The sequence below is a fragment of the Miniopterus schreibersii genome (genome assembly GCF_964146895.1).
Source record: "Miniopterus schreibersii genome assembly, chromosome: 9".
In the NCBI taxonomy this organism is placed as follows: Eukaryota; Metazoa; Chordata; class Mammalia; order Chiroptera; family Miniopteridae; genus Miniopterus; species Miniopterus schreibersii.
The window spans coordinates 81,535,273-81,555,377 of NC_138118.1; the positions used below are offsets into that span (position 1 = coordinate 81,535,273).

General features: G+C 51.6%; 1 protein-coding gene across 1 annotated transcript in view; it reads right to left on the bottom strand.

The window, feature by feature from the left end:
* DOCK4 (dedicator of cytokinesis 4) overlaps window positions 1-20,105 on the bottom strand; it is a 202,843-nt gene that overhangs the window by 109,850 nt on the left and 72,888 nt on the right. The window contains exons 2-3 of the mRNA XM_081147753.1: window positions 2,074-2,157; window positions 1,187-1,227 (exon numbers count right to left, since the gene is read on the bottom strand). Of these exons, the coding sequence (XP_081003879.1) occupies window positions 1,187-1,227; window positions 2,074-2,157 (125 nt within the window). The remainder of the gene's footprint in view (window positions 1-1,186; window positions 1,228-2,073; window positions 2,158-20,105) is intronic.

Genomic DNA, 20,105 nt, shown 5'->3' on the forward strand with positions numbered 1-20,105 from the left:
TAACATAAAATTTAATAAGCAAATTCTGTATACGTAGCAGTAGGAAAGAGATAGAAAGGTTCGAAAATACTTTTCTTTCCTTCAAAATTTAAATTTGCCTCAATATGGTAAGATTAACAGAGTAATTATCATTAATAAGAAAAAAGTCAGAATTGTAGGTTAGAAGAATGCCAGAAATAACAGAAGCCTAATAGATTTTTTTTCCTCAAACGGGTTCTAAATGGATAATTAAACACTGAAGCTACGTTTGCATGTGAGCAGCAGATGTCCAAAAATAACTTTAAATGAGGGGCAAGTTTTAAAAAAAAATTAAACCTGTCTACTCTTTGGTCCCTCGGGCTCTCCTTTAGAATATCCAAAAATAAATGAAATAAAGTAATTAAACATAGATGTATCCTCCAGAAAAAGGGTAAAAGGCAGAAAGACGGGCAAAAGAGAAATGACACAAATTCTTGTCTACAATCCTAATGAAGTCAGAATTCAACCAAAAAAAAAAGGAACGTGACATATAAAAAATATTAGAGAATGTGGGAAGTAGGGGTGAAAGCTGGGGAGATTAAAATAAATTAGAAAAATGCAGAAATAGGTAAGGATTATTGTCAAAACCCTAAACTGTACTAACGAAGGGTCGAACAAAAATCATATTACTTCCCACTATAATTCCTGAAGATTTGTACAGATATACAAGCGAGTCTTAGCTTCTGTCTGGAGCGGCAGAGAGATGAGCCCTCTACGACCCGGTTTCCCCAAAACCCAAAGGAACTCTTCACGCACCGCTCGGATCAGGCAGGTTCCCCAACCGATCTTCACAGATGATACCGTGGAAAACGTACGGATTAAATACCTCGAGTTAATATTTCTTTTCGAATACGTGCCTCCCTGCCTGAACTTTAATTTTGCCCTTTGCAAAACTCACACTTCAAAAAGATTTTGTTTATAACTAATGAGCTTATTAAGGTCTTCTCAGTACAAATTTCCAGAGCTACGGGGGATTATCATCCGAGCGGCGCATCTTAACTATAAACCGACTTCAAAGGAATTTCCAAAATTATGAAAATCCTCGCTGCCACTTGGCGTCTCAACGAAGAGTCCCAACTGTAACTGCAATTGTGTAACGAAATAAAGTAAAATCACCGACTCTTTTCTAAAATCCCATAATTGTGTTAGAAGTAATAGGGTTTTTTACCTTGATATTTGGGTTTTTTAAGGCAAATCCTCTGTACCAGCCTGTGAAGAAATAATCAGAGTCACGTTTAAATAAACCACTGTGGTACGTTAAAGAAAAGAAATGACAGATCTCTCTGGTCTTTGCTGTGTGCTCGGGGAAATTCAAGGATCGGTACAAGATTTAACAGATTTCCAAATTCCCTTTGCCCGAAGCCACAGCCCAGAAGGTGCCACCAAAGGACAGTGCTGGGCCCACAGTCATGCAGCGAGTGGGCACGTCCTCGGGCCACTGTCCCGGGGTAGTGACGGCCCGATGGCGCGGGAGGAGTGAGTCCAGCATGGGAAATACCGTCAATGCCACCGTAGTAACTGCCCGGGCCACACTTCTGTAAAGTATGTGGCTGTCTCACCCCTGTGCTGTCCCTGAACCCAACACAAATAAAATTAAAAAGAAGAGTGAAGCCAGGCCTCACCCACTACGAGAATTAGCGGGCACTCTTCAATCAATAACAGAGCTTGATAGGCTAGAATATTACGGTATCATCAATCCCGAATAGGGACAACGGGGTACAAGGAGAATGAAGCCCTGGTTTGGGTGGGGCTCAGTGGTTAGAGCGTCGGCCTGAGCACCAAAGGGTCCCAGGTCCACGTCCCAGTCAAGGGCATGTACCTGGGTTGCAGGTTCGATCCCCAGCCCCAGTCAGGGCACATGGGGGGGGGGGCAACCAATGGATGTGTGTCTCTCTCTCACTGATGTTTCTCTTCCCCCCCCCAACTCTGTCTAAAAATCAATGGGGTGAGGTGGGGGGGGATGGTTCACTGGGACTCCTGGAAAACTTCGAGGTTCACAGCGGTGTGGACAGAGTGTAGACACCGTGTGAACCTCAGTCACCACGGGCCACTCACCATCACACTTCTCCAGGATCTGAACGGTGTCTCCAATTTCCAGCGACAGGCCATACGGGACGGTGCCTCGAAAACTGGCAATAACTGCAAGAAATGACAGAAGAGATGAAGACCATCACACCCGGATGGGCAGTCACAGCGCTTACTGTTCACTATCGCGAGCAGGAAAAAGGAACGGGGACGGGGTACACGTTGCTGGCGAGGATCCACTGTCATATTTCAACTTTATATACTTTTGAAGAGTCGATCTTTAAGTGTATATACTTTGCCAATATCTCGGTCGAATAAACATGAATTTCAAGGATGTGGAATTACTAAATGGCCACGCCCCGCCTGTCCGCTCCCCCGGGGGAGATTCTCCACGGATACACGCTCAAAGGTCACAGAGAAATGCATTTCTCACTCGTTGCTGAGCGGGGTCCCCCCTTCTCCCGTATCGGTGAAGGAGGCGTCTTCTTAGACTGTAAGCTCAAGAGATGGGCCTGCGCCTATTTGCTCTCTACTCAGTCGCCAGGACCTAGCCCAGCGGCCTCTGTGCAGTGACCCACGGTGACACTGTATTTCGCAATGACCGGGCCCCGCCCCAGGACTAAGCGCACAGCCACCGCGCCCACGCGCCTGGGACGGGCGGGGAGGGGGCACACGCGGCACTACCGCCGGTTACTGATTGACTGGCTTCCGAAAGCTCTGCGGGGCTGGACGGCCCGGGATGTGAAGGCCGAGAGAGAGCGTGTGTCGCTCAGTGGAGCCCAGGCGACTGCAGGGCTCTTTAGAGAAGGAACACAGCGACCCTCCCGGGGACGGCGGTGCTTGACTCATAAAGGAGGCGAGACCGGGGAAATAGCAAAACCGCGCCTCCGGGCACGAAACGAGGAGGGGCGGCGTTCCACACCGTGCACGCTGAAACCCACCCGCAGCTCACGTCCAAGGAAAATGACAGGGAACGCGCCGAGTGCCTGCCTTCAAAGGCCAACACGTTGGAAGCGAACTTGAGAATTCTGTTTCAGAGAGATGCAGCTACAACCCCAGGCCCCCAGCAAAGGGTCGCGGCTGCCGCGAGCGTGCTGGAGAAACCTGCGGGAAACGCGCGTCCGTCAGGACTAAAAACGTGCCAGGGAGCGGCGGGCTCTTAGAGACGGTAAGGCCCCTTGAGACCCGTAAACAAAATCAACAGCAGAAACCGAAACGCGAGACAGAAAACATAACCCCGAGCCCACGGGATGGATGCGAACAGGCACACAGCAGCCCCGGCAGGACGCGCGACAAGCAGGACGCGCGAGGCCCCGTTCCAGCTCCAACCGTGGGCGGCCTGGCACCGACGGGCTCGACGTCTGCGTGCCCCGCAGGTCCCCGCAGAACTTCCAGAGACCTCTTCGTACCAGCGGCTGACGATTTAGAAATCTCATAAAGCTGGTAATTTAGAACCAACGACTGGATCCTCAAGCTATCGCCTAACAGCCCACTTAGTTAAGCAGCCAGAGTAATAATTTCACCCGCCATGAGAATGACGGATGCGGGGTTCGTGGTAGAGGAGACGGACTACGGGGGAGGTGGAGAGACACCGGCAAATGCGGGCAGAGGGCGGGATTAAGCCGACTCCTTCCAAACACCCTGTTTCTCATGGTGGTCTCCCAGGGAACCCCAGCCCAGGAGGGCCACCACCGCACCTCAACTGAGACACAACCCGGTGACCCACCCACACCGCTCAGCGCCCCCTACAGACTGTACTTAGGGGGACACCCCCCTAGTCCTCCATCCCTCCCCTTCTCCCAGGGGACCACGGTCACATGAGGTTCACCTCTCTCTTTCCACCCCGCTCCCACCCCAACCCCCAGGGCAGACAGCAGCCACCGGACCATGGAGCTGAGGGAAGGGAGCCCCCCGGCCACCCCTCAGCCTCCGCACAGCGTGAGGACTGCAAGGGCCTCGTGGGAACCATCGCATCCCTACCATCCACACGGCATCTGTGGCCTGGTGTTCGTGGGGCTTATGCTTCCCAAGAAGTTCATCTCACCCTGGAACCCCCCACTTTGTAAACTCTCTGTGAAGCTTTCTCTTTTCCCTCAATGGCTATTTCTAAAGTAAAAGATATTTAGAGGAAAACAATGCTGCCAGTTTCTCTTTGAGATTTTAATGGTAAGTTAAGGTTAAACTCGTGCAACTATCACAGCCCGATGAGAGAGCCAGGATAAAAATGAGCTTTACCGACTCGGCACTTATCAATTATAGGTCCGCTTCTAAACCCGTCCTCGGGGTTTCTCAAGGGCGCCGGTTCCCCTGGGGATCGGGCCCTCTGCTCCGCCCCACTTCCGATTTCATAAGCTAATGAAGCAACCGCTTCCTGGGCCTTCTCACTGTAAATTTCAGTAACTATTGGTCTCAGATGTTGTCTACAGTCATGGAAATCTGGATTCTTAGCTAGCACATTGCTGCACTAGTTAAAAGAAACTTTTAAAAATTATTTTTATTTTTAAAATGTTTTTACTGATTTCAGAGAGAGGAAGGGAGAGGGAGAGAGAGAAACATCAGAGATGAGAGAGAGTCGTTGATCCGATGCCTCCTCCACGCCCCCGACACATCGAGCCCGCAACCCGGGCATGTGCCCTGACCCGGAATCGAACCGTGACCCCCTGGATCACAGGCCAACACTGAACCACTGAGCCAAGCTGGCAGGGCTCACACACCTCATTTTAAAAACAGATTTAAAATCGCTGTGCTTGACTAGGGTTAAACATCTTTGTAAATATTTATTCTTTCCCCTCTTGCGATGAAACTTGCCAAACAAATTAGGTAAGATTTCCAAAATATCTTCAAAAACAGACAACAGCTCTGCGGTTAGAGCCCAAACCAGCCACTTATTTCACAATAAGGTAATTAGGGACAATCCATCCACTGCAGTTCTTTGGTGTGAATGATCATTTTGCACTTGTTTTTATTTTTCCGAGCACCACAGGGGGTGACTCAGGCTGTTCGGGATGGGAACGCCTTCGGGGCTTATTCACAAAGCGGTGCCTCCAACCCTCCCTGGCCGGCGAGCGGAATAACTGGCGCCCAGGACGATCAGGTCAGAGACAGGACTTTCAAACTGCACAGACAATTTTATTCTGGGGAGAGAATCTCAAACTCCCCAAAACAACTTCCACACACAAAACTTACATTGAAGGCGGAATGCTTTCTCCTGCAGGCGTGTGGGAATTAATATAACTCCACCTAAACACAAAGGTGAATTAGGAGCTGACATTCCCAACCCGCCCTAGAAGTTACACACATGAGAGGGACACATAAGAAGATACGGCTGTTTCTTCTTGTATTAATAACTATCGTTTGTTTGTTTAGAAAAGCAAGGAAGCGTTTACTGGCCGCAGCAAACACACACTCAGGACAGTGACAGTGACAGTGACAGAGACAAGGACGGTGACAGAAGAGGCAGCCGGACAGCCGGGGCTGGGCTGCTCTGGCCACGGGGGAGTCAGAGGAAAGGGGGCCTTGGGGACAGGTTCGGGGTGAGTCCGGGACGAGCCGCCGCTGCCCATTGCTCCCTGGTTGCAAGTCTCCTGGGGACCTCGGAGTTTAGGAGATGCGGGCCTGAGGGGGAGGCTCAGGGAGGCGGGAAGGGCGCGGGCGGGCGCCCGGGAGCGAGAGCAATCGGCGAGGGCTTTTTACAAGCCGCGCGTTAGTTGTGCCTTACGACGCATTTGCAATGCACTGAAAGTTTCATTATTAGTAATAAATATAGGTAAATGGAGTGAATTCTTGAAGTTAAGAAGCAATCAATATAAATGAATCATTTAATTATTTCCAAATAAAAATAAATGGATCAAAGAACTGACTGCAGGCTCTCAAGGGGCCAAAATAATATGCTTTAAAATTCTGAGCTTATCAACTTCTTGTAAAATTCAAATACAAAAATACAAACAAGTCAATAAGTAAATATCAAACAATGTCCCTGCCATCTAACGTTTTACTGCTGCGTGAAATATTAAAGATTAAGATACTTCTTGAAAGTTTTTTCAATCACTGGTTTTTAAGGTCTTTTCGTGTACTAAACATTTGTGCATTTTTAACCTTTTCAATAAACTTAGAGTGTCTGGTTTGAGTGCTAGAGAATAAAAGGCAGTTTTTTTAAAAAAAAGAAAATCCTGCCTGATTCTGTGAGTTCATCCTAAAAGTATCGGTAACCAGGAAGGTTATTTTTTGGTTTACCCGGGAGACACATGTAGAACTAAGCTCTCTTAGGCCAGGAAATTCCAATTTATACTTGGGGCTAAACAGTTAAAATACCAAAAATCACTGGAAAAACATTCCGACACCCTGTTTGACGCCGTGTGGCAGGGAGAGGTCTCAGTGCCCCTGGTCACCTCCTCCCCACCGCCTGCCGGGCTCTGACATCTCGGTAAGAAAACAGGGCCTGGTAACCAAGGCCTCCCAAAGCAGGTGAGCTAAACGCACCCCCTTTCCTTCCACAAGTGAGTGTGTTTCTTTCTTTGTCGTAAGATTGAGCCTCGGTGGGTCCCTGATACGCACACAGGAAGGCGACATGGCCACAGTCATGGAGCAAGTGACAATGCTCCATGTGAGGGATGCACACCCGCCCCCGCCACCCCTCACACCACCCGCCAGGCACCCACCCCTCACACCACCCGCCAGGCACCCACCCCTCACGCCACCCGCCAGGCGCCCACCCCTCGCGCCACCCGCCAGGCGCCCACCCCTCGCGCCACCCGCCAGGCGCCCACCCCTCGCGCCACCCGCCAGGCGCCCACCCCTCGCGCCACCCGCCAGGCGCCCACCCCTCGCGCCACCTGCCAGGCGCCCACCCCTCACGCCACCCGCCAGGCGCCCCCCGAGGGGGAGGAGCCTTGGAGCCCCTCAGATACGCAGCACAGAACTGCTGATTTCGTCGGCTGGTCCCAGATAGGAATCCGTTCTCTAAAAATAAAGACCCAGAGCAGCCTCCAGGGACGAAAGTAAACAGGGGAAAATAATTCACAGGCTGTCACCCTTCACTGTCGGCGCAGGAGCAGCGCGTGGTGTTGGCAACGCCTTTTGCAAAGTCAAGTTGACACTGGACAAGAACTGTGGCTATCCCTTGACCTTCCGCGCCGTGTGCGGGACAGAACGTGTCATTCTGGTCTGGATAATCTAAAATGTCAGCCAGCGGTCACCCTGGGACTCCCGTGGAAATTCATTAGTTCCAGCCGCCAGCGGGGCTAATGACGACGGTAATTGCACTCGCTGGGTGGCTTGATTGCTCTGTTAGCGGGAGGAGAGGCCACTACAGGCCAACCTGGTGCCATTCAAGCCTCGGAGCACAAGGTAAACTACGAACGCACCCCAGACAGAAGCTGCCTGTAAGAAACACGGCTGAAACTGAGCTGCATCCGTGACGATTAAACAGCCGCAGTGTCTCAAAGGAGATCTGAGCGTCCGAACCATCACACAGGTACCTCTGGGTCCGTGTGGCTCCGGGAACCCACTTTCTCAGTATAAGAGAAAGAACTTCACTGCTGTCGAGACTGTCGCTACGGGCTCGTCGGGTTACTAATCCCCACGCTGACTTCAGATTCCTCCTGCCCGACACAGAGGCCCGGAGGCTGGCTTTGCAGAGGGCGGGAGAGATGCCCTTTTAAGTGGACACTGGCGTTCGGGTGTGGAAAGCGAGTTCCTCGGGCAGCTGCTTCGAAGGAGAACACGCGTCGAGACTGGGGAGAGGCCGGGGGGAGAGCTCAGGTGGGTCTGAACGGCGGCTGCTCGAACCTGAGACACACCCAGCTGCACCGAGAGCCCGTCCACAGCCCACCGCAGGAGCCCACCGGGCTGTGCCACACGCCACCGGCAGCTGAATAACAGAGTCACCTTTTCCAGGTGTTTTTAAGTCACAACGACACGCAGAAATCATGAGACAGCAGCCGCGTGGCTGGAGTGAGCACAAGCCGAGCGGCTCCGTCCTTCCTAACCAGCCCTCCCGGCGCCCGGAGTCTGGAGGGGAAGGCGGGGCACACTGCGCACCCCGCCGCCGGGCAGTGGGCAAGGTCTAGCGCGTCCTCCCTCCAAGTTTAGCCAGAGCCGAGGAGAGGGGCTCTTTCGTCCTCGGGACTCTGAGCTCTGAGCGATGCGAAGGGCTCGGACTACGGACCAGAGCTTTCTAGAAAAAGGCTTCTCGGGGAACGAAGGGAACCCCGATGGCACATGAACTCCGGAGCCAGCAGCTGCTGCAGCGAGAGTCAGCGACCCACATGTCTCGGTGAATAAACTCTTTTTTAGCTAGTTTGCATTTTGGGGGTGGCCACAGGTAACTAAGGGTGGTGGCCACGTTCCATGACAAATACTCAGGAAGGGGTGCAATGTGGGGCAAGGAACGGAGCCTTTTAAGGCAGGAGTCACGGGCGTGCCTTCTCATGGGACTCGCAGTTCTCCACGGTGAACCTAATGCCTGTCTGTCCCCTTCATTTAGAGCCAACGAACCAGGAGGGAGCCGAGGGAAGCGCAGCAGGGGTGCTCCAGGAGTAGCAGAAGCATCGTAAAACCACAGCCATCACCTACCACCCACCAGGCCGCAGGGACACCAGCAACCACGAAAGAGCAAGTAGGGACGACACTTGCTCAGATCCCATCCTAGTCGGTTCCAGCTGCGCTAACAAAACACCATACACGGAGTAGCTTATGAACAACAGGAATTCCCTTCTCACTTCTGGGGGCTGGGAGCCCGAGATGGGGGTGCTGGGCGGTCAGGTTCTGTCGAGAACCCTCTTCCTGACTGGGAGATGGCACCTCCTCACTGAAGCCTTCCGTGGTGGGAAGACGCTGGCCCAGCTCAGGTTTCTTCTCATCAGGGCACTAACCTCATTCGTGAGCGCTGCACCCTCCTGACCTAGTTACCTCCCCACAGCCCCACCTCCAAATACCACTGCACTGGAGTTAGATGCAACTTATAACTTTCGGGGGAACACAAACACCGAGCCTATAACGGATCCCCAGAAATAAGGGTGGTCTTCAACCCAATGCATTGCTGCTCCAACTAAGACATGCTTTGTGCCGTGGGTCAGCGTCCCGTCTGCTGGGCCTCAGTGACGCTGGAGTGTCAAGCCCTCGCCCGTCTAAGGCAAGACCCCAAACGGCTTTTTCTTCAGAAAGCCTTCGTTCAGCTCTCTCACTCTTCAGAGCTCCCCCCTCCCTCCCTCTCATCAGTCCCTCCACATACAAGCTTTAATTTGACTACATTTTCCTACAGTTCTCAGGAAGGAAGCCCGCCCAGCAGTTATAACCTTCGGGTGTGTGCACTGCCTTCCCACCCCCGTGGGGTTGGAGCCCCGGGCCTCACGCCCACACGCCTCCCTTTTCTCTCCTGAGCTGTGACTCAGGCCGCATTTCTTTCCTAAGAGCATTGGCTGCACGGACGTCACCCTTCAGGACTCTTCAAGTGAATCTCGCTCTGCAGGGCGATTCCTCGCCTCGCTCCCAACTACTCGACTAACCCTCAGAAAAGAGACGTGGAAGGGAAATGCTAATAAACAAGAATTAAAAGGAGGTGAGCATATAATTAAAATGTCTCCTGTGAAAATACCTAGAGACGCGTGCAGTGTGTTAGAAACTCAGGGTCAACTGCTGTTGCTTCCTGAGAAACACAGCAAAGAGCCTGGCTAAGCGACGCAGGAGGCGGTGGGACTGCGCGCCCGGGCTGGCCATTTGCCCCACAGGATCGAGACTGGGAAACACAAGTACGAACGCAAACCCACCGCGATAGCTGCACAAACCTCCCAGAAACTCTCGTCTCCTCGTAAGACCCTTAAGTAGGTCAGAGCAGGCTTAAAAAACCCGACAGCAAGGAAAGCGTGGCAATGACAATGCCTACACCTCGCTGTCTTGGAGGAAAAGTCTGTGTTTGTTATTCTGATCCAACCTCGGCTGCATTAAAATTATGAAATATGTAGGAGAGAGTCACAGAAATATCAACTCCGACAGAGACACGAAGAGCAGGACTCTACCGTCTTCAACTGAGTTACCTGAAAACGAATCGGGCCAAGGTGCTGCTCCCGAAAGCTGGAAATCCTAACCTCTCGCTGCAAACACCAACTACAGTTAAGAAATAATTTATACGCTGATTACATTTTAAAATATTTCACCGGCTCAGCTGGCGTGGCTCAGTGGTTGAGCGCTGACCTATGAACCAGGAGGTCACGGTTCAATTCCCGGTCAGGGCGCAGGCCTGGGTTTCAGGCTCGATCCCCAGCAGGGGGCAGCCGATCAATGACTCTCATCACTGATGGTTCTCTCTCTCTCTCTCCCTTCCTCTCTCTGAAATCAATAGACATATTTAAACTATACATTTATATTTCACCGTGGGCTGTGAAGCCCCAGCTGAATTTAGGACGGCGACACTCCACGCTCCACTGAGTGTGTATCGTGAAAACCAACCCCAGCGGGAACACATTTCTCCACCAGGAACAAAGTGGCAAGAATGTGAAAGCCAAGTAGAACTGAGTAATCCTCAGAGAGGTGGGTGAGACCCTGCTCGGTCCTAGGCGAGGACACCACCTCCGGCACCAGCTACAGACGACTTACATCCCTTCCCTTCGTTACCAACTCGAATGATCTTTGATTATCAAAAGGATCATGTCATTTTTTTTTAACCGGCACGTTAGGCCGATGTCACCACCTTCTGTGCCTCAGCTCAGGCACACAGAGGGGTCCGTGCCCACTCCCGGCCGGGGCTTCGCTCCTGACAGTGGGCTGGTCTGTCCAGCCGCACAGAGTAAGGAGAAGGGCGCTGAGACGGGGCAGGGGGAGGACGGGGGGCCAGCACCTGCGCACCGCAACGCGGGATGCTGTGTCGGGCTCAGGGCGTTCCCAGGGCCCCCAGCATCATCACACATGTTTAAACACACACTTCCCACGCTTCAGTGTGAGTGGCCGGGCCTGTCCCCAAGTCTTGCATCGCTGGTTCCACGGAAAGTGCTCACTGATCGCCGGCAGTGTGGAGAGGAGATAGCGCACACGGTGCTCTGTAGAAAACGGAAGGTTTTCAATACCTCACTTAGGGGCCTTAGGAATCCATGAATCGCTGTGAGACACTGTTACGTGTCCCTCTGCCCCTGGAGTCATCGCCTGCTTGAAACCTCCTGCTTCCTACACACTGTATCTGTGACTCTGGAAAGGCGGCCGCGGGGAGCAGCCCCTCTCCAAGGCTTCCCCCCTCCCGCAGGGCTGAGGGTGGGTCCCCGCGGCCGCCAGCCTAGGCCGGGCGCGATTAGACCCACAGACGCCTCCTGCTCCACCTGCACCTTTGAAACGTCCAATAATAGGGGTGTGATTAAATCAAGGCCCCCCAGAGGGGATGCCAGCCTTCAGAAGGGCCGGAGAGGATCACGCTGAGCGAAACGCGCCAGTCGGAGAAAGACAAGCGTCCCGTGAGCTCACTCCCATGTGGAATCTAAACAACAAAATAAAACGATGAACAAAATAGATCCGGAGACATGACGCATGGAACAGGCTGAGGGACCTCAGAGGGAAGGGGGGGATTAACCCAAGAACTTATGTCGATAAGCATAACCCACGGACGCAGGCAGGAGTGTGGGGCGGCCTGGGCGGGGTGAGTGTGGACAGGGGGGTCAGTGGGGGGAAGAGGTCTGTCATACTCTCAACAATAAAGATAAATTGAAAAAAGAAAGAAGGGTGCCGCGGAAGGAACTTTAACACGTGAAAAGCTGATCGAGAAGTACCACTGAGGAAGGAGCGCGTTCCAGCACGGGGCACGCGGGGCTGCTCCTCTTAAAAACACGTCAATACCTATCCGCATGTGCCTTAGGCACGCCCTGTACACAGCACTCGGTCCATAAGCACGCCCTTCCGAGGACAGAAGAGTATTTGCCACGTCTAACGGGGGTCCCTGGGCGGCAGGTTCTCCTTTGTCGCGTGTTTAGCTGGAGATTGTTTTTCGGTGAGAGGATGGTGTCCCGCCGGCTCGGGCTGCGGGCAGCCCCCGCTGAAGCCATCAGTTGAGACACCGTGTGAACGACTTTCCTCGGGTGTAACGGGGAAGCCCTGATGAGCGCAGCCGATGGCAGTCCTCCCGGCGTCTGTGGTGACAGGAAGGCCACACAGCGCCCAGTTATCACCACTCTTCTCAGGAGAGCCGGGCCCCGGGGGGCAGCTGTCAGAGTCCGTAAGAACAGACAGTCGCCAGCGTTAAAAATGTGTTTCCTCTGACCTGGGGGAAGCGGGGGAGCGAAGAAAACGGGGCCACAGAATATTTCCACACAGTCAACATAGTCAGGGCTCATCGAACCACAGCCCCGAGCGAATGTTAAGCATCCGACTACGGTGAAGCTCAGCGGACAGAGACAACAGGCAGTTTTAGACGAAAGCAGGGTCACCAAGAAATCCACGGCTCAGTGGAAAATGAACCATTTCAAGAACAAAAAAAGTTAATCATTCCAGCCCGGCTGGCGGGGCTCAGCAGCTGAGCATCGACCTAGGATCCAGCAGATCAGGGTTCGATTCCCGGTCGGGGCACAGGCCCGGGTTGCGGGCTCGGTCCCCAGCAGGGGGCGTGCAGGAGGCAGCCGATCGATGACTCTCATCATTGATGTTTCTCTCTCTCTCCCTCCCTCCCTTCTCTCTGAAATCAATAAAAGTATTTTTTTAAAAGTTAATCATTCTAAATCACGCAACCTCTATGTAACAACAGACCTGGGGAAAAATTCCCAACCTCAGAACTGCAAACGCAACACTGTTTCTCTCTCACACGCTGCCTCTTGTTTCCATTTCGCCAAAGGCCGACACAGGGCCAAGACGAGTCTAGCCACGGTTCCTCTCCCGCTGTTCAGTCCCATGTCGGCAAAGACAGTTCCCACTGTGAGTTTCCTCTCCCCCTCGGCAAAACGAAGAAGCAGGCACACAGGGTTTCCATGATCCCCCAGCCCTGAAATTCTGATTTGATGGCAATGGGAAGACAGTTGCTTGAGCCCCTCTGTGCACTGCGTGGCCTGCTTCTGGAGACCCCGGCTGCGCCCCACGGGGTTGAGTGCCAGCCTGTGGGCTCGTAGGGGAGCCCGGCTGTCTCCAGTCCCTAGTGCGATGAGAGCGACAGCCAGTGGCGAGGCGATACAGGGGAACAGTCTCCGAGGATGCGTATGGGACATTTCAGTGGTCCCCCAGCGCCACTCGCTGGAACAGGCTTCGCCGTGGTCCGGAGGAAGGCCGGCCAGGAGAGGAAGGCCCCGCGCTCCAAGCTCACGCCTGATTTGCGCCACGGGGGAAGGTCAGTCAAAAACGTGAAAGGGGGCGCGGGACCACAGGCAACGAGACAGAATCCAGAAGTCACCGAACGCTCTTGGTAAAACCCACGCCCAAGACAGCGGAGATAAATAACACGAGCAGTTGTATGGCAAAGGCTAGAAAACCAGTATGTGCGGAGTGAAAATTCCGTGAAAGCCGTGGGAGAAAAATTAGAGCAAAAAATCAGGGGGGGTAAAGGGTACTGAGTTGAGAATGCACATTCCATACAAAATTAAATTTTTGCCGTCCAGCCGCTTGCTGTATGAATGACCGGTCATCTGAGGGCAGTTAATAGCTCTGCTAGCAGCACGGCAGGCAGACATCACCACCCACCCAGTGAAACAGAGGCAGGCTTTCACATGTCTTGACCAAAACTATGTCACTAAATCTCCTTTCTAATGAAAAAGATCCTACTCAACAATCTCATTACCCCCTGAAAAAGGGCCAGTTTCACATCCAACTCTCTTCCCTCAAGAAACTGCCACAAATCAGCTCTTACCCACAAAGGATGGGGTCTTAACACAGGGGCGGACTTGTTCTGACCCCCACACAACGACGCATTGATCACTAGAAACACACCCGTGGGACACTACCACACAGACAACCAAGACATCGCCCACCATGCGAACGGCAGGATCAAGATCTCTATTAAAAAGCCAGCAACGGCGAGAACAAGGTGTCATAGAATCACAAGACTGCTGGCTGAAAAGGCAGACACGCCGTCCCCCCAGAACACAGCCCCCCACGACACAGCCCCCCAAGACACAGCCCCCCACGACACAGCCCCCCAAGACACAGCCCCCCCAAGACACAGCCCCCCCACGACACAGCCCCCCACTACACAGCCCCCCAAGACACAGCCCCCCCACAACACAGCCCCCCATGACAGACCCCCCTACGACACAGCCCCCCCACGACACATCCCCCCCACAACACAGCCCCCCCATGACACAGACCCCCCTACGACACAGCCCCCCCACGACACAGCCCCCCACAACACAGCCCCCCCACGACACAGCCGGTTTAAAGAACAAAATAACGCAGCAGAGCAGAGTTTGCTGCCAACCGATTACAAGCACCAGTAGATCCAGTGTCAGGGAGACAACACACAGCCCTGGCCTGAAGGGATCTGAGAAAAAGTGACTTCAGTGTGGCTTACACAGCGCATCTGAATGCTCCCATTATCAGGCTAATTCTGGGTTCCCCAAAATTTGTAATAAAAGCTCCTAGCTTCCTTTTTTCCCCTTAGCTTTCTTTCTAAGAATCTTGAACGATGTTTAGCAGGCTACGTTCTCGGGGACACTCGGGATAAAAATCAGACTTTCTCAAGATCCCTGAACAAGTGAATTAGAGTCATAACACCAACTACTGTCACCTCCTTGAGAGGAGGGAACTGCTGGGTGCTGTGAACACAGACTGGAACAGGACCTGACACATTCCCAATAAATACTTATTACATCAATAAACAAACCAGCAAGAGACCACCAGACTATGTTATAATCATCATAAGGATCATCTGACACCAAGGGCTCCCTGGCTGAGGTCAAATATCAAATCTTTTCATCCATCAGACTCAAAAGTTAGAACCTGCTTCAAACAACCGCTCAGTAATCTTTAGCCAACAAACAAGGGCATTTCCCCAAGACATCCTCACTCCTTTCTATGATGTATTAAGAACTTTTCCAAAGTCCCGTCTCTGAATCTGCCGGGCGGGCGAGAGCAGACCACTGTGTTCAGGAGAGCACAGTCGGACACATCAAAGGCACGACATGGGAGAGGCCGCCATTTAAAAGACAAGGGATTTAAATATATATATTGTTTTTAATTTTTTTTAATTACCCAGCCGGCGTGGCTCAGTGGTTGAACGTCAATCCATGAACCAAGAGGTTCACAGTTTGATTCCCGGTCAGGGCAAGTGGGCTCGATCCCCAGTAGGGGGCGTGCAGGAGGCAGCTGATCAATGACTCTCATCATTGATGTTTCGCTCTCCCTCTCCCTTCCTCTCTCTGAAATCAATAAAAATGAAAAATAATAATGTTTAAAAGATGAGAGATTATATGTCAGTTGCCATTTGCCAATTTTTTTAAAGCATATTAAAAGTCATGCCTCATGATGCGAAGTCAAGAAAATAACGGTAGTTTTTCCATGGAACAGAAAGCGAGCAAGCTCTCCTTGGCCCCCATTTCTAAGTTCATATTCATGGCATATGGAACAAACTACTGCTTAAGGAAATCATTGTTCAACACCCTGTCCGTTGAGTAACAACAGTACTTAAAATAAACAGAGAAACTTGTCAACTGGAAACCATTAGAGCGTGTTTTTCTGCTGGATGTACTGTTATTTCCTAGATTCTGGAGCTTTTATTAGTATTGGTAAAAAAGCAATCCCGGCCCATTATACCTTAAAATCTGCACAACAACATAAAAGGCAGTAACCACCAACATCGTGCAAGCAATCTGCATCCATACAGCTTTAGAATGAACAAAAATAAAGCACTGGTCAGGGGCTCTGGGTCCCAGTGAGCCTCTGCCCAGGGCTGGGGCTGGTCACAATCAAGAATCAAGTCAAGAATCAAAGGCCAGTCTCACTTGTCCCACCCTGAAACACTTAAGAAAATTCAGTTTTTAAAAATAGATGTAGGGAAATTGTACCTTGTAGTAAAGGATAAAGGCCAGGAAAAGATAAAAGTAAAAACCATGACAAGGGGAAATAGACTCTCAGGAAGCTGCCAGGGAAAAAAAAAAAAATCCCCCAGGGGAAATTTACACCTAATACTTCTGCTTCCAACTGAGATGGAGTAGCAGGAACTGGATTTAAAGCGCTGCCCGAAACCGCCAACAAAACTAGGCAAAATATATGTAATAATGGGTTTCTTTCTTTCTTAAAAAATAGCCTTTTATTGATTTCAGAGAAAGGAAAGAAGGAGAGAGAGATGGAAATAGCAAAATCAGGGTGGCCAGCAGTGGTCCCCAAAGGTCTCACGAGTTGGAAATTCCTCCAGATTTTGGGGGGTGGGAGGTCAAAAGCCCTCGGAGGACCAGGTAGGATGTTTGCGCAGCAGGGTGTTCACAGGACAGAGCCTAAAGCCAGCAGCCCCATCACAAAAGGCCTTGAAGTTTCTGCCTCTTGAAGAGGCTCACTCGAATGACAGGATGCTATTCTATGAGATGACTGGGTATCGCTATAAAAAATACTCGGGCATTTTTTTAAAAGGCAAAGAAATAAAAATTTAAAAAATACTCTTACATCTTCCCAAGACTATTATTTTTCAGAAGACTTATTTTTAATTAAAACTTGAAAGAGATCTAACTAGATAAATACGTATAGGTAGGTCTATTTTAGGTCTGTAAGTCTTTGCATGTGTGTATATATAGACCACTAGTTTTACATATTTTAAGCCACCTTTTAACATCCAAATCCCAATACTCCTGTTAACGAAAGTGCTACAAAGACAAGCAACATTGTATCCAGGAGATGATTGACTTTCATTCACCATTGTTCCCCCTCCCTTTCTCCTGCTGGGCACATTCCTGGGCTGGATTTCTTCCAACCCTTTCCAGTTACATTGTTTCACTGATGAAGCCCCAGGCCTCCAGCAGGTCAGACCTATTTGGAGGCACCAGTTTAGCATCTGTATCTCCACAGTCCCTCCTAAGGCCCCAACCCCGCCTGAAACCCAGCCCTGAATGACCAGCCGGGGTGGGGGAGGGGGGACATCTGTAACAGTGTCAGCGACAGTGTCCCTGCCTGACTTCACGCTCCCTGCCACTGCCACTGAGCCTTCATCGTTCCTCTTAACATTCTCATCGCCCAGTTTTACAAACAGGCCCAGTGAAAGCTGCTTAATTTGCACCACAGATAAAGTCGCTCTGTTTTAGAACCAGCTGACCACACACACCCCGTCCATATGATCCCGGTCCCTTGTTCTGCTTCCCACAGCGGCAAACCTAAGGAGCTAAAAGCCAGTTAAATGCTACAGGTCCCTTCCCCAGGGTTTATATATTTCAACCATTGTTACTTCAAAGGCCTCATATGTAATAAGACTCGATTCTCTTGACGATTCAAAGCCTGGAGCTAATAAAAGCGTTGATTCTTATTGACTGGCCATCGTTCTGGAAAGCCGATGGCAGGTCATAAACCTTGCTAATTATAGTACGACATCTGGCCACCTGCAGGACCCCAGGGTGCTATTTATAGCCCGCTCCTGGGATCAGGTTCAAGGGCTTGGAGTTCAAGGGAAGGACAAGCTGGGAGCCACCGTCAAGACTTTCAGGCTGAAGCCTGGAGGAGGCCTGGCATCCCCAATGTCCTCGTGCCTTTTCACAGCCACACAGGACGAGCACAGACCTGGCTCCAAGCTCGTCCTAGAGAGGCAGAGGGACCTATGATCAGTGGCAACACTGCGTCCACAGACTGAGACAAAGAGGCAGCAAAGGGGAAACACAATGGGACCTGAGGCTAACTTCAGAGAAAACTTTCTCCTTCCTGTCTGAATCAAACTGTGCTCCGCTAGCTTTTTTTTTTTTGGGGGGGGGGGGGAAGCAGGTGGGAGAGAAATGAGCAGGTGAGATCAGATGGAATTTCAGCCCCTGGAAGAAGTCGTTTGAAAATAAAGGTCATGTGGCTTTTTTTTTAACAACAAATTGACAACCGTTGACTGAGTCAGGTCCATCAGGTGAGCCTCTGTGGTGCGGGAGCGCAGGTTAGGAATTCTCAGTGTACGTGGCATTTTTGTACCTTAAAATAAATTCAGTGCCCAGCCAGTGTGGCTCAGTGGTTGAGCATCGGCCCATGAATCAAAAGATCACCGGTTCGATTCCAGCTCAGGGCACATGCCCGGGTCATTGGCTTGATCCCCAGTAGGGAGCAGGCAGGAGGCAACAGATCAATGTTTCTCTATCATGGATGTTTCTCTCTTTCTCCCCCTCCTTCTCCCTGAAATTAATTTTTAAAATATTTTTTAAAAAAGAAGTTCCCGACTCAAGGGCAGGAAACAGAACCAGTGTCCTGGAAGAGCTACTCACCTACAAACAGCCAGACAGGCAGGGGAGAGGGAACAGGAAAGATGGAAACCGAAGATGGCATTGGCCTCAGGCTGCTTTGGCTTTGAAGGGAGGGGATGACAGTCACTGGATGGCGCACGTGTCCCTGGATGCCTCTCTGAGCGGCACTTACGGCTGACCTCTGACCTCGTGCAGACTAGCACTTCAAGCCAGTCACTGGGCCACAAGCTGGTTCATTGCTCAAAATTTCTTGCAACCAAATCAACAGTGTTACACGACAGGAGGAAAAACAATTTGTTCTACAAAGCCACTGGGTTTTTAAAATAAAAGCACTGGTTAAAATATGATTTTACCACAGCCCACAGTGGGGCTCCCCGCCTCCCAAAATATCTGGCATTTTTGTTGCTATCTGACACTGGCAATGAACATCACGGCTCTTACACAACGTTTTCCACTCTTCTTAACCTTTATTACATAGTCTCTTTCGCTTTTATCTCCCCCCCACGGGCACTCTCAAGTCCTCTGAGGTCAGGAGCGGCCGCCCCCGCCGGGGGAGCAGTAAACGCGGATGCAACAGAAAAAAGAATCAGTGTCGTGACGAAGGAGGCTCGACGCCCAACCGACCCGCAGCTTGAACGATAACTCCAGCACTCCACCACCTGACGCCAAACACGTAAACATTTACTTTTTTTCCAGTTCTCTTACTCACTAACTGGAGCGAACTCCAGCATGACCCCGTGTCCCCAGGGGTGTCCCACGAGCTGGAGAAGCGCTTTGTTCCAGAGCGGTCTCCGCCCTCTCGAAGGGAGGCAGCGATTACCATCCTGAGTATTTCTAACCCGGACCCTTTCTCAGTCACGGTTCCCTGCCAGGAACTCACCCCCTCGCTCGCATGGCCTTGCCCTCAGCCCGGAAAACTGGGAAACGACACCAGCACTAGAAAGAGGTGCCCAGACGGCGTGCGACAGTCACGGGGAAAAGCTCGTCGGAAGTTACCCTCCAAAGCTCAGCCGAGGACGCTCAGGGCCTCCCCTCACGCGGCCAGGTGGGAGGGTTAGACTGGCGCTGGCTGCGCGGCTCAGTGGGCAGAGCGTCAGCCTGCGGACTGCAGGGTCCCGGGTTCGATTCCAGCCGAGGGCACGCACCTCGGTTGCAGGCTCGACCTCCGGCCCGTCAGGGCGCATGCAGGACGCGGCCTGAGAGATGTGAGAGGGACACATCGATGTTTCTCTCTCTCCCTCCCCCTTCCACTCTCTCTGATTCTTTGAAAAGCAATGGAAAAAATATCCTCAGCTGAAGATTAAAAACAAAACAAAAAGATTATAGACTGACAAAACCCCAAACCGGTCCTCTTTCCGTGTGTTCACAATCTCGGCGGAATTTCCCCTCTCTCTTGCTCAACTCACTTCATTTACTGGAAACGGACAAGCACGTGAATTCCCGGGAGTCATACCTGCCCCAACTCCGACAGAGCTACTGGGGGCCGCAAATACCTTGTTTTCTCTCTCAAAGGCGCTGACAAAAGAGCTTCCCTTTCCATTTGCAAAGCTCTAATCAACCATAATATTTCTATGTCCTCAGGAACCACAAAGAGCTCAGAGATTTACCACCTCCTTAGAAATTCTCCTGTGAAGAAATTCCACCCACGACCAGATCATCAGCTGGCAAATAACAGGACAACGGCCGTCAGCCAGCCCTCAGCTTCCCCTCACTGAATCCGAGCTGAACTCCTGCACCACACACGGCACCTCT